Raw genomic sequence first — 15,672 nt, 5'->3', positions numbered from 1 at the left:
TAGGACTATTTGTATAGGTTCGCATTTAAAAATATGGAAACTGGTTGTTATTCTAAGCCATTTTGTACTTTAGTTTGCCCATTTGCCAAGTAGGAGTAATATAAGTTACAGACTCTATGATATTAATACACAAGATAATTACATAATATGCTTTCAAATTCCTAAAAAAAAAATTTTAAAGCCAGAAGGGTGTGGAGTGATGTATTCCATGTTCTGAAAGGTAACAACTGTCAACCAAGGTCACTTTATCCTGCAAAGCTATCCATTCAAATAGATGGAGAAACAAAAAGATTCCACAACAAAAGCAGGCTAAAGGAGTATTTGAAGATAAAACCAACCCTACAGAAAATACTTGAAAGAATCCTCCATGATGGAGAAAAAGAAAAGCACAATATAAAGAACTGGGAAAAAACAAACAATACTCAAATATTAGTTAACACAAGAGAGCAAAGGTAAAACCAGAAGAACTACAAAAAAATGGCAAAAATGAATACACACCTTTCAATAATATCTCTTAATATCAACGGCCTCATTGCCCCAACAAAAAGACATAGGTTTGCAGACTGGGTTAAAAAGCAGGATCCTTCAATTTGTTGCCTCCAAGAAACCCACCTTTCTTCAAGGCCACCCTGAGACTACAGAGTGAATTCCAGGTCTGCCTGGGCTAGAGTGAGACCGTATAATAATAATAATAATAATAATAATAATAGTGATAATAGTGATCTGGAACTGGAAAGATGACTCAATGGTTGAAGTGTTTGCCTGCAAAGCCTAAGGACCTGGGTTCAATTCCCCAGTACCCATATGAGCCAGATGCACAAAGGGGTGGATGCACCTGGAGTTCATTTGTGGTGGCCAGAAGCTCTAGTATATCCATTCTCTCACTCTCACTCTCTCTCTCTCTCTGTGTTTCTTACTGCTTGCAAATGAATAAATAAAATATTTTTTTAAAGGGGAAAAAAAAAAAAAAAGAAACCCACCTTTCTACAAAGGATGGACACTATCTTAGGGTGAAAGGTTGGAAAATGGTGTTTCAAGCAAATGGACCTAGCAAACAAGCAGGGGTTACTATCCTAATATCTGATAAGGTAGACTTCAGGCCAACATTAGTTAACAAAGATAAGGAAGGTCACTTTATATTCATTAAAGGCACCCTCCAACAGAAAGACATTACAATTCTAAGCATACATGCACCTTACATGGGGACCCCCAAATTCATCAAACAAATACTATTAGAACTAAGGTCACAAATAACACCAAACACAGTGGTAGTGGGTGACTTCAACAGCCCACTCTCATCAATTGACAGGTCATCCCAGTTAAAAATAAACAAAGAGGCATCTTGATTAAATGAGGTCATAGAAGAAATGAACCTAACAGATATATATGGGACACTTCATCCAAATGCTGCAGAATATACATTCTTTTCAGCACCACATGGAACATTTTCCAAAATAGACCATATAGTAGGACACAAAGCAAATCTTAACAAATTCAGGAAAATCAAAATAATTCTTTGCATTCTATCTGACCACAATGGAATCAAACTACAAATCAATAGCAAGAAAGGCTATAGAGCATACACAAAATCATGGAAATTAAACAACACACTACTAACTGATGAATGGTCAATGAAGAAATCAAAAGGGAATCAAAAACTTTATAGAGCCAAATGATAATGGGAACACAACATACCAAAATCTCTGGGACACAATGAAGGCAGTCCTAAGAGGAAATAATAAAGATTAGGGCAGAACTTAATGAAATAGAAACAAACAAACAACAACAAAAAAAAAACAATCCAAAGAATCAATGAAACAAATAGTTGGTTCTTTGAAAGGATAAACAAGATTGATAAACCCTTAGCAAATCTGACCAAAAAAAAGAGAGAAGCACAAATTAATAAAATTAGAGATGAAAAAGGTAACATCACAACAGATGCCAGAGAAATTCAAAAAATCATAGGGACATACTATAAAAGCATATACTCCACAAAGTATGAAAATCTGAAAGAAATGGATGATTTCCTTGATTTATATGATCTACCTAAACTAAACCAACATGAGATTAATCACTCAAATAGACCTATAACAAGCATGGAGATCCAACCAGTTATCAAAAATCTCCCAACAAAAAAAAGCCCAGGCCCAGATGGATTCACTGCTGAATGTTACCAGACATTCAGGGAAGAACTAACACCATTGCTTCTTAAGCTTTTCCATAAAATAGAAAAAGAAGAAATCCTACCAAACTCCTTCTATGAAGCCAGCATCACCCTGATACCAAAACCAGGCAAAGATAGAACAAAAAAAAAGAAAATTACAGACCAATCTCCCTCATGAACATAGATGCAAAAATTCTCAACAAAATATTGGGCACAGAATACAAGCATATATTAGGAAGATTGTTCACCCTGACCAAGTAGGCTTTATCCCAGAGATACAGGGATGGTTCAACATATGCAAATCGATAAAGGTAATACATTACATAAGTGGATTGAAGGACAAAACTCACATAATCATCTCATTAGACACAGAGAAAGCTTTGACAAAATCCAACATCCCTTCATGATAAAAGTCCTACAGAGACTGGGAATAGAAGGAACATATCTCAGTAGAAGAAAGGCTATTAATGACAAGCCTACAGCCAACATATTACTAAATGGGGAAAAACTGGAAGCTTTTCCACTAAAATCAGGAACAAGACTAGGATGTCCACTGTCCCAAATTTTATTTGATATAGTACTTGAAGTCTTAGCCATAGAAATAAGGCAAGAGACACATATAAAAGGGATACAAATTGGAAAGGAAGAGATCAAGTTATCATTATTTGCAGATGACATGATTCTATATATAAAGAACCCTGAAGACTCTACCAGCAAACTGTTAGAGCTAATAAACACCTATAGCCATGTAGCAGGATACAAAATAAATACACAGAAATCAGTAGCCTTCCTATATGCTAACAACATACACACAGAGGATGAAATCAGAGAATCACTCCCATTCACAACTGCATCAAAGAAAATAAAGTACCTTGGAATAAACCTAACCAAGGAAGTAAAGAATCTATACAATGAGAACTTTAAAATACTCAAGTGAGAAATTGAAGAAGACACTAGGAAGTGGAAAAACATCCTTTGTTCCTGGATTGGAAGAATCAATATTGTGAAAATAGCAATCTTACCAAAAGCAATCTACACATTCAATGCAATCCCCTCAAAATTCCAATGGCATTCTTCACAGAAACAGAAACAAACAATCCAAAAATTCATTTGGAATCACAAAAATCCTAGAATATCTAAAATAATACTGAGCAACAAAAATAAGGCTGGTGGTATCACCATACCTGATTTTAACCTATACTACAGAGCCATAGTAACAAAAACAGCATGGTACTGGCACAAAATCAGACATGTAGATCAATGGAACAGAATAGAGGATGCAGATGTAAGTTCAGGTAGCTATAGCCACCTGATATTTGATAAAAATGCCAAAAATATTCATCGGAGAAAAGACAGCCTCTTCAGCAAATGGTGTTGGGAAAACTGGATATGTATCTGTAGAAGGATGAAAATAGATTCTTCTCTCTCTCCATGCACAAGAATTAAGTCCAAATGGATTAAAGACCTTAACATCAGACCAGAAACTCTGAAACTGCTAGAGGAAAAAGTAGGGAAAACCCTTCAACATATTGGACTTGGCAAAGACTTTCTGAATATAACCCCAATAGCTCAGGCAATAAAACCACAAATTAACCACTGGGACCTCATGAAATTACAAAGATTTTGTACTACAAAGGACATTGTGAATAAAGCAAAGAGGCAACCTACAGAATGGGAAAAAATCTTTGCCAGCTATACATCTGATAGAGGATTAATATCCAGGATACACAAAGAATTCAACCACGTTTATTGTTGCTCAATTCATAATAGCTGGGGAATGGAACCAGCCTAGATGTCCCTCAACTGATGAGTAAATAATGAAGATATGGCAGATTTATACAATGGAGTTCTACTCAGTAAAGAAAAATGAAGTTATGAAATTTGCAGAAAAATGGATGGATCTGGAAAGGATTATACTAAGTGAGGTAACCCAGGCCCAGAAAGCCAGGTGCCACATGTTCTCTCTCATATGTGTATCCTAGCTACAGATGATTGGGCTTCTGTGTGAGAAGGAAAAAACTCAGTAGCAAAGGCCAGTAAGCTTAAAAAAGAGATACAAAGGGAAGAGAAAGTAAGGGAGGAGGGTACTTAATAGGTTGGTATTGCATATACGTAAGTAGAAGAATAGATTAACGGGCATGAAAAGGCCCAAAGTGAGGTCAGGGGAAGAGATTGAGTAAAGGAAAGGTAGAGGGAGGGCTAGTCAAAATCTAAGAGGATATAAATAAATCATATGGGATCCTCTGGTTCTGGACAATGGAACACTCAGGAGCTGTAGATCATTGCTTGAAAAATTTCAGTGCCAGGGATGGGATACCATCCTGTGAGTTATTGGCCAGGGAGGTCCCAGATGCCTCCAAAACATTATAGGCCATTGCCGAGGCCCTTGGTTTCCCACCAGGAAGATGGTATGACCCTATTGCTGAAGATTCCACATACTTGGGCTGCAAGACCATTGATGAATCCTGATGGAACTGAGCTGATAACCTCCTCCATGTAGACCAGCTGACAGAAAGCTGGAAGAAGCCATTCTACATGCAGTTCAATGGGAGAAAGAGATACCACCAGTGAAAATACTCAACAGTGGACACTGCAAGCCTTATAATTGGCCAGCCAGGCCAAATGAGCCAACAGGTGCTATAGTGGCACGTCTATCATGGTGGAAACCATCTGCCCTCCAACTGGACTGGAGGCCAATTCCATGGGAGGGAATACATCCCCGATACTGAAAACTTAAAACAGGGGTAGTCATGAGCCCTAGGGGTGTAACATCTGCTGATGTCTGGATAAATGTATATATTATGCTTATCAAATTGCCCAGTAAGCACTTCTGTTAATGGTCATACTCTTATATTAATGCTACTCTCACTTTGGGTAGAGAATCTTCTCTTTTCAGATGGCAGTGACCTTGGGATGATTCAGAAGGTATTATAGTGCCGGAAAGTGACTGGAGTTCCGAGTAACATCTCGATCACACCTTCAAAGGCTCAGGGTCTAATGCAGAAGAGGTGGCAGAAAGAATGTAAGAGCCAAAGGAAGGGTAGGACTCCTTACAACGTGCTCCCTCCAGACAAAAAATGGCCTGGATACCCATGACCTCATAATGCCTGACACTAACTACACAAGACCATCATAAGAGGAGGAAAACATGATGACACCAAAATAAAAGAGAGACTGATTGAGATGGGGAGGAGATATGATGGAGAATGGAATTTCAAAGGGGAAAATGGGGGGAGGGAGGGTATTACCATGGGATATTTTTATAATCATGGAAAATGTTAATAAAAATTGAGAAAAAAAAAAGAAGTATGTTCAGCCTCTGCTGTACCATTCTTTCCCTGCCAAACTGAAACTTCTCCTTGAGACTATAAGCTAAAATAAACCCTTTCCTCCTATCAGCAACTCTTAATTGGGTGTTTTGTCCCAACAATATGAAGGTAACTGTATCAACAGCATTGCCTTAGTCTGTTTGGGTTGCCATAGCAACAGAACTTTATTTCTCATATTTTGGAGGCTGTATGTCCAAAAGCAAAATGTTGGTAGTTACCGTCCCTGTTATAAGCCATTTTCTTTTTCAAAGATAATGCCTGTCAATGATATCCTACTCACTGGGGTCTGTTAGGTACTTTTTAAGGGCCTTACACCATTTATAAGGGTTCTGCTCCAGGTCTCATCAACTCCAAAAGATACCACCTCCTAATACCATCCTAGAGTTTAGGATTTCAACATATAAATGTGGAGGACACAAATGTTCTAGCCCTACAATAGTGACTTTAACATGAAAAGTGGTATTAAGTAATGGGGCTGTTTGTATTACAAAAGGATAAAACTAGATCTATCCTCACTATCTTAATTTGAGCTGTCATAGAAAATACTAGACAGGGCAACTTTAATGGAAGAGGTTTATTTCTCACAGTTCTGAGGGCTGAAGCCCAGAGTCAAGATGCTGGTAGAGTTCAGCTCTTGGTGAGTGTGGCTTCATGACTTGAAAACAGTGCCTTCTCACTCGATTCAAATGACAGAGAGATCCAGTGCTCTCTCGTTCTCATCCCATAGGCTCAGCCTCTAATGGCTTTATTCAACCTCACCTCCTTCCCAAGGTCACCTGCTTCCAAACTCAGCACTTGAAGTTGGGTCTTCAACCTCAATTCTAAGAACATGGACAGTGTTTACCACACATACTCTATACCAAGAGAAATTCTAAATGTAATTGATATTTAAATATAAAAACTAAGCTGGGCATGATGGCTCACATCAGTAATCCCAGCACTCAAGAGGCTGAGACAGGAGAATCAAAAGTTTAAGGTCAGCCTGGGCTTCATAGTAAATTCTGTTTCAAAAAATAATGAAATGGGCCTGGAGAGATTGGCTTAGTATTTAAGGCATCTGCCTGCAAAGCAAAGGATCTCAGTTTGACTCACCAGGACCCATATAAGCCAGATGTACAAGAGGGTGCAAGCATCTGGAGTTCGTTTGCAGTTACTGGACCCCCTGGCTTGCCCATTCTCTCTCTCTCTCCCTCCCTCTTTCTCTCTCTAATAAATAAATAAATAAATAAATACATAAATAAATATACTTTAGAGGCCCTGGCATGCCCATTCTCTCTCTTTCTCTCTCCCTCTCACTCTCTCTCTTCCTTTTTCTCCCTCTCAAATGAATAGAAAAAAATTAAAAATGAAGTGAAACTAAGCTTAAAAATAATAAAAATTAACTCTAGAGGTACTAAACGCTGAATATTTTATTCTAGGAATTGGAAGTGAGAAAATTTTATTAGCCATAACTCAAAATCCTAAAGGTATAAGGTACAAATGATGAACATGATTAATATAAAGACATATAGTATGACACAAAAATAAGCAAAGAAAAAATAAGTATTAATTTGAAAAATAATTGTAACTTTAACACAAAGGTTTATACTTACATATGAAGAAATTTTGAAACTAAGAAAATTGGAAAACATCCATATTAAAATGGACAGGTAATAAGGAAAAAGTTCACGAAGGAATTTCAAATAGCTCTTAATCTATAAAAAGCATTAACTTCATTACTAACACAGAATGCAAATTAAACCTGCCCTATAATACTGTTTCTCAACGTTGAGGTTGACAAAGAGCCCACATGTTGTTGCAGTGCTCTGGGGGGAAGGCCTCCCTCATACAGTACCGGTGTGTATGCAAAAGGCACAGTCCTGTGGGAGAACTGAGCAATACCTCATAAAATTGCACATGCACTTATCCTTTACCCTAGCAATCCCAATTCCAAATAGACACTGGCAAACATACAAAGACAAATTGCAAAATATATGAATAGCACTTTTTTTGTAATAGCAAAATTGGAAACAATTCAAATGTCCCTCAAATGGGCAGTTAGTGTGCTTCACATATAAAGAATATCATGCAGTTGTTAAAAGGTATAAGACAGCGGGGCGTGGTGGCGCACTCCTTTAATCCCAGCACTTGGGAGGCAGAGGTATAAGGATCGCCGTGAGTTCGAGGCCACCCTGAGACTCCATAGTGAATTCCAGGTCAGCCTGGGCTAGAGTGAGACCTTACCTCAAAAAACAAAACAAACAAACAAACAAAAAGGTATAAGAAGGCTGGAGAAATGGCTTAGCAGTAAAGGTGCATGCCTGTGAAGCCTAAGGATCCAGACTTGATTCTCCAGATCCCATGTAAGCCAGATGCCCATGTTGGCGCAGGCATCTGGAGCTTGTTTGGAATGGCTAGAGGCCCTGGCACACCCATTGTCTCTCTCACATCCTCTTCCTCTCTCTCTCTCTCCCCCTCTGTCTGTAATACATAAATAAAAATAAATCATTTATAAAAAGGTATAAGAAGCATCTCTACATACTGCTGTAAATTTCTTTGTAGTATGCAATATACTATGGTTTGGACATGATGTAGTGTTCCCCATCACGAGGCACTAAGAGGGTGGAAACAATTTGATAATGATAGTTAGGGGTAAAGCCTTTGGGAGACAACTAATATTGAATAATGTCATTAGGATAGAGTATAAAATAAGTTGTTATGTCTAAATTAGAAGGGTGAAAATGTGTGTATTGGACATACACACTAAAATTTACATATAAATATTATGTATGTCTTTATGCTTTTTAAAATGAAAGTAACTGTAAAGTTGGTATAATTACCAGTAGAAGTAGGTAAAGGTCAAAGAGCCCATCTTCTTAGAAAAAGAAGCTTTTGGGCTGAAGAGATGTCTTAAAAGTTAAGGCACTTGCCAGCAAACCCAAAGGATCCAGGTTTAACTCCCCAGTAACTGTGTAAAGCCAGATGCACAAGGTAGCACATGCATCTGGAGTTTGTTAACAGTAGCTAGTGGCCCTAGCCCACCCACATTCTCTCTCTCTCCCTCTGCCAAAGAAATAAATAAAATATTTTTTTTAAAAAAAAAAGAAGATAAAGAAGCTCTTGGTAGATTTGCTTTGGCTGCCCTGTAAACAAAACAAACATGTTTGCTATAAAGCAAAATGAAATTATATAGCATCCCCAACTATTGAGAATGAAATGAACCTAACCTTAGAGGCAGCTCATGTCCTATCCACAGAAAGGAGCTACTCCAGGAACATTTAAAAGTAGTAATTTGTCCCTATAGTGAGATCTTTGTCTAAAGAAGAAGTAACAAAAAAGCTGAGCCACTCCCAGGATCAGGGATGTAGTAGTCAGTAGTGGTATCATTGTGGTTCTGGGTCTGTTGACTGTTCAGGTGGGAGGAGTGAATTAATGGTCCTGATAGTGCTTACAGCTACAAGTGTCAGCCTGGGAGAACATGCTCATGAAAAGGAATGAGGTCCTGACCTGGCAGTGTCAGAATGCTGGAAACAACAACCCTTAGTAGTAACCACCAAAATATGAACACCAAAGCTGTGGTCTCCATATGCCCTTTCTTGCTACAATTGGCCATGGATGTGCTGACTCCATGCTAAACTGGAGATTTAATGAGGAAACCCTATTACCTTGTCATTCTGGAAGCAATTATGGAGTCCAGGTCATTAGCATTGTGCACAAAGGGTTCCACCACCAATGGAGCTGGCCAAAAGGGGCATGAATTGAATTTACTAATGAAGCTGATAGCAACAGATTGAAACACATCAGATATTACTGTTCTGAAAATCAGTAAGTGCAGTCCCATAATTCTAGCACTTGGGAGGCTAACACAGTAGGATTACAAGTTCAAGACCAGCATAGGCTACATAGCAAGACCTTGTCAGGAAAGAAGAAAGAAAGAAAGAAAGAAAGAAAGAAAGAAAGAAAGAAAGAAAGAAAGAAAGAAAGAAAGAAAGAAAGAAAGAAAGAAAGGGAGAGAGAGAGAGAGAGAGAGAGAGAGAGAGAGGGAGGGAGGGAGGGAGGGAGGGAGGGAGGGAGAAAGAGAAAGAGAAAGAGAAAGAGAAAGAGAAAGAGAAAGAGAAAGAGAAAGAGAAAGAGAAAGAGAAAGAGAAAGAGAAAGAGAAAGAGAAAGAGGAAGGAGGAAGGAAGGAAGGAAGGAAGGAAAGAAAGAACCTATTGTTCATCATGCTAAGGTAAAGTTTGTTTTTATATTCTAGAAAACCAATTTTTAATATTTATTTTATTTATTTATTTGCAAGCAGAGGAGAGAGAGAGGAGAGGGAAGGAATGGGCACTCCAGGGCCTCTAGCCACTGCAAATGAACTCCAGATGCATGTGCCAGTTTGTGTATATGGCTTATTTGGGTCCTGAGAAATCAAACTCAGGTTGTTAGGCTTTGTAGGCAAGCACCTAAACTGCTAAGCCATATCTCTAACCCTGAAAACCAATTTTTAACCCTAATCAAGTACTGGATCTGAGATCCTTCACTGCTGTTGACAGCACAAAAATAGAGAAGTAGAAGTCCACCTCCAATAAAATGTCATGGCACTACCCATGTTTTTCTTTCTTGCCAAAGGAAAAAATTAAATTTGGAATTCTAACTGACAATTTACAGAAAATATGGGACATGCTGTCAGAAAAAAACCCAGACTGAGAAATTGTAGGATAAAAAGCCTGATTTCCCAAGAAAAGGGAGAAACTAACATTAAAAGAAATACTGTGTAAAGTTTTGTGTTTCCCCCCCCCCCCACTTGTTCTAAGTTAAGGAAACAGAGAAGGGAAGAGAAGAGAAGAGAGAAACAATGTGAATATGATAGAATGTTTGCCATTTTAAGGGTGAATGTAGTATTGAAATCATGTTGTTTCTTAAAGGGTTCCTATTTGTTAGAAACCTGTGCTGAAATCCCTAAGAGTGAATACACTCTGCAGGGCTATGAGTGCAGATGAGAGAAAGTGGACAGGGACAAATCAGATGTGCTAAAGTCTGGTTGTGTTAAGAGGCTGAGTGCACTATGGATTTATTGCACTGTTCCTTCCTTCTTTCTTTTTTCCTTCCTTCCCTCCCTCCCTTCTTCCCTTCCCTTCCCTTCCCTTTCCTTCCCTTCCCTCCCCTCCCCTCCCCTTCCCTTCCTCCTTCTTTCTTTCTTTCTTTCTTTCTTTCTTTCTTTCTTTCTTTCTTTCTTTCTTTCTCTCTCTCTCTCTCTCTCTTTTCTTTCTTTCTTTCTCTCTCTCTCTCTCTCTTTTCTTTTCCTTTATTCTTTCTTTCTTCCTTTCTTTCTCTCTCTCTCTCTCTCTCTCTTTCTTTCTTCTTTCTTTCCTTATTTACCAGGAGAGAGGAAAAAGAGAGAATGGGCACACCAGGACCCATAGCTGCTGCAAACAAACTCCAGAGGCATGCGCCACTTTGTGCATCTGGATTTACGTAGGTAATGGGATATTGAACCTGGGTCTTTTCAGGCAAGCACCTTAACCACTAAGCCATCGTACCAGTCCTCTTCTCTGTTTCTTTTTAAATCATTTTTAGATTGTTTTTTGTTTATTTTTATTTATTTATTTGAGAGCAACAAAGAGAGAAAGAGACAGAGAGAAAAAGAGAGAAAGAAAAAGAATGGGTGCTCCAGGGCTTCCAGCCACTGCAAACGAATTCCAGACGCGTGCGCCCCCTTGTGCATCTGGCTAATGTGGGACCTGGGGAATGGAGCCTCAAACCCGGGTCCTTAAGCTTCACAGGCAAGCGCTTAACAGCTAAGCCATCTCTCCAGCCCCCCCCCCTTTTTTTTAGATAGGGAATCCTATTAAAAAAAATTTTCTGTCCTGGATATTGAACCCAGGGCCTCATGCATGTTAGGCAAGTACTTTCTTGCTGAATTACAATTCTAGCTCTTTTTGTTTGTTGAAACATTATGTCACTAAGTTGGCATGCTGGCCTCAAATTTTTAATCCTCTGGAGTTAGTGCCACACAGAATTACATATGTGCACCATCAAGCCCAGCCCATGTTTGAAATTTTATGCAAGAGTTTAAAACATAATTTTGAGTGAAAATGAAGCAAAATAATAAACAATTTGATACAATTTCCATAAAATTTAAAACACAAAAACTACAATGAGATAATTATAAGTTTGCTCATAGTAGGTAGAAATAGAGACATTGGAATGGGAAACCATAAGGCCCACTTCAGGGAGGAGGTGTCTTGACAGATGCAGAGGAGAGTGGGACTGAGTAAGGATATAAAAATGACCTATTTCATTTTAAAATAACTTCAAGGGCTGGTGAAATGGCTTAGTGGTAAGGTGTTTGCCTGTGAAACCTAAGGACCCGTTTGATTTCCCAGGACCCACATAAGCCAGATGCACAAGATGCATCTAGAATTTGTTTGTAGTGGCTAAAGGCCCTGTTACACCCATTCTCTCTCTCTCTCTCTCTCACTCACTCAAATAAATAAATTAAATATTCTTTAAAAAATAAAATAAAGCCGGGTGTGGTGCATGCCTTTAATCCCAGCACTCGGGAGGCAGAGGTAGGAGGATCACCGTGAGTTCGAGGCCACCCTAAGACTACGTAGTGAATTCCAGGTCAGCCTGGGCCAGAGTGAGACCCTACCTCAAAAAACCAATAATAATATTAATAATAATAATAATAAATAACCTCAAGCTTAGAACTATTTTAGGAATAGTACAAATTACCATCACATACATATCTCTGCCCATGTTTCCATCTCTGTCTCTGACACACACACACACACACACACACACACACACACACCCAACATGACAGAAAGAGATTGAGATTTATGTATGAATAGTTTGAAAGCATGTCAAACACAATATACTTTAAAAACATATTGATTTTAGAGACACAAACACAGAGAATGGGCACACAAGGGCCTCTAGCTGCTACAAACAAACTCTAGACACATGAACCACTTTGTACATATGGCTTTGAATGGGTACATGGGTACTGGGTAATCAAACCAGGGTCATTAGACTTTGCAGGAAATTGCCTTAACTGCTGAGCCATCTCTCCAGCCCCCACAATATACTTTTGAGTCCTTAATACTAGTATGTTTTTCCAAGAGCAAACTGTTCTCTTTTATAACAACAGTTTCAAATTGGGGATATTTGACATTGGTACTTTATAGTCCTCTTTCTAATTGTCCCAATTATGTCCTCTATAGCATTCCTCTCAAGGTAGAACCCAGTGCCACACATTGCCTTTGGTCTTCATGTCACCTTAGGGTGCTTTAATCTGCAATTCCCTGACTTCTTGACTTTTTAAGGACATAGAGCACTTGTTTCATAAAATCCTCAGTTTGTATTTGTCTGGTATTTTCCTATAAGTAAATGCAGATCTCACAGCCATGTATGGAAGACAACAAAATGTAATTATCAGGTTCAGTTCTGAATCTAGAGGTGTACTGTGGACACCTGTGTGTCACTGGCAATGAGGTACTGCATTGTGGTCATGGTTTCTATTATAAAGTAAACAAATCTTGTGTCTGGATTCTAAGCAAAGGTTCTAGAAAGCTGCATGCAATTATCCCAGATTAAACAGTGTCCCACTCAGAATATACTGGCTGTGCCACAACCCCAGTTACCATCTCATCTCTGTCTTGGTGTCACTATGTATAAAAACAGGGTATGGGGGTCTTTGTTTTTCCCCTTTTCCTCCCCACCCACAACGGCCTCAACAGGACTTCTGCCTGGAATTCCATCTCTGCAGCTCAGACCCTGAAACACCACAGTGCCCTGGCACCACTTCCTGCCTCCAGTCTGGTAACCATGTCACTCCTTGACCTTTGTCTCGCAGTGGTTCCAATTCTGAGTGTGTGTGGCGGATTACCTCATTCTCTGGCCCTCTGATGTTTTGACCTCTGGTTGCATCTTCAGTCCTCAGTTCCTTAGTATGCTGCCGCCACTGGTTTGACTCCTAGATGCACATATTATGGTATTTATGTATATTTTTGTTGATGGTGCATGCTTGGCAAGTGCTCTACCACTAAAACCAACTCCAACCCCACCCTGCATCATCATTTTAGACATGCTTTGGGGATATTCCTTGCCAGGTAGGCTCCCAGTGCTGTCACCTTCAGATTATCAGCTTTTATTATATTGTGGTAGTCAGTGATCTGTCAGAAAGAATCTAGAACATGAAGGGTTCTTTTACAGCAAACAAAAACATGCATAAGTCTTATGGATGTAATCTGTCACCAGTTAAACATTTCCTCCTTAGTTATGTATCTCCTAACAGGAATTTATGCAGGGATTGTTTTTGCAATCAGCTTATGATGAAGATACCCTCTGAACACATTGCTATGGCTCAGACAGTCCTGTGAGACAGATACAGGACATGGCTTGCTACAAAAGAGTACTTACCACGCAGTACAGGGCAGAAATGACTGTTTTTAACACCTAATCAAACATTACTTTGCACTTCTGTGACTACCTCACAGCAGAGCACGGGTTTATTACTGAGGGCTGCCTCCAGGGTTTGTTCAAATCCCATGTCAAACCATGAGCATCAGTTAGAACTTCCTTTAGGGGCTGTTTGGAATCTTCCACACAAGATTCTAACACCAGTGATGCAGAAGCTGCTTGGATGGCCCCTGAGGTCTCACTGCCTACTCTGCCACAGGTGCAGAATGCCCAGCCAGTGGTGGACACCCATGCACCTCCAACGTTCAGCCACCTCCACCTGAAGCTCAAGAGGCTAAAGGTACACCCCCTGCTCACTTCTAGCCAGGGTCTGAACCAAACAGGCAATGCCAGTGCAGAACCACAGGAATGTGCATGGACAGGGAGACTGACTTGTCAAAAAGACCAAGTGTCACCTAGGAGGCCAGCTAAGCTGGTGAAACAGAACCGTCCATTACATTGCCCTGCCATGTCTCAGGTGACTGGGACAATTTGAACAGGGCAGCTACAGATAAAAAAAATTAGCACTATTCCTTCCAACTGGACTGTTTCTTAGCTACCTCAGGATGTATATTTCTTCTTTTTTAAAAAAGTTAAATAAGGATTTATTAGAAAAAGAAAGTAAAACAAAAACACTCCAAATCTGGGTGGGGCCTCAAATGGGTATCCAGAATATATAATTCTTGAAATATAGGCTGTGAGGGAGAGTGAGCACCACAAGGTCATATTCACAGTGAACCCCAAGGTGAACCAACTAAGTGATAGCATCATAAATGAGCTGAGAGCTGATCATGGTAGTGCAAACCTTTAATCCCAGCACTCGGGAGGAAGAGGTAAAAGGATTACCTTGAGTTTGTGGCTGCCCTGAGACTACATAGTGAATTCCAGGTCAGCCTGGGCTAGAGCCAAGACCCTACCTCAAAAAAACCAAAGGACAAAGAAACATAAGTAAACTGAACAAAAAGCTAAGGAGACGTTAGGGAGATGACTCAGTGAATAAAGGCCACTGCTTGCAAAACCTGCTGGCCCCAGGGTTTAATTCCCTAGTACCCAAGTAAAGCCAGATGCACAGCATATGTATGTGGTTTGTTTGCAGTAACAGGAGGCCCTGGCAAGCCCATACTCACTCTTTCTCTCTCTCTCTCTGTCTGTCACTCTCATTCTCTCAAGTAAAAACATTTTGAGCCAGGCATGGTGGCACACACCTTTAATACCAGCACTCAGGAGGCAGAGGTAAGAGGATAACAGTGAGTTCAAGGCCAGCCTGGGACTACAGAGTGAGTTCTAGGTCAGACTGGGCTAGAGAGTGAGACCTTACCTCAAAAACAAACAAAAATGCTGGGTGTGGGGAAGTTTGTGGGAGAGGGGGCAGAAAGAATGTCAGAGCTACATGTTGGGTCATGATACGCAGAGACATTGCCTCCTACCCATAACTGATGGCTAATCCCACAATGGATGACCCATATTCCCCAGTGAGGAGGATCCCTACAGAGAAGGGAGGGCAGAGAGGAGGCTAACAATGAAACCAACTTGAATGTATACAATGAATACAAAACTAATAATAAAATTTTTAAAAGCTGGGTATGGTGGCACACACCTTTAATCCCAGCACTTGGGAAGCAGATGTGGGAGGATTGCCCTGAGTTCAAGGCCACCCTGAAGCTACATAGTGAATTCCAGGTCAGCCTGAGCTATAGCGAAACCCTACCTCAGAAAACCAAAACAAAACAAACAAAAATAAAATAAAATAA

General features: G+C 39.7%; 1 protein-coding gene across 1 annotated transcript in view; it reads left to right on the top strand.

Moving 5' to 3' along the window:
- The window catches only part of Cfap97d2 (CFAP97 domain containing 2), a 34,524-nt gene that overhangs the window by 18,326 nt on the left and 526 nt on the right, over nucleotides 1–15,672 (top strand). The window contains exon 2 of the mRNA XM_004663429.2: nucleotides 14,142–14,222. Within this exon, the coding sequence (XP_004663486.1) occupies nucleotides 14,142–14,222 (81 nt within the window). The remainder of the gene's footprint in view (nucleotides 1–14,141; nucleotides 14,223–15,672) is intronic.

The sequence above is a fragment of the Jaculus jaculus genome, chromosome 3, assembly GCF_020740685.1.
Source record: "Jaculus jaculus isolate mJacJac1 chromosome 3, mJacJac1.mat.Y.cur, whole genome shotgun sequence".
In the NCBI taxonomy this organism is placed as follows: Eukaryota; Metazoa; Chordata; class Mammalia; order Rodentia; family Dipodidae; genus Jaculus; species Jaculus jaculus.
The sequence above is the reverse complement of the archived record's forward strand: the minus strand, read 5'-3'. Positions and strand labels throughout refer to the sequence as shown.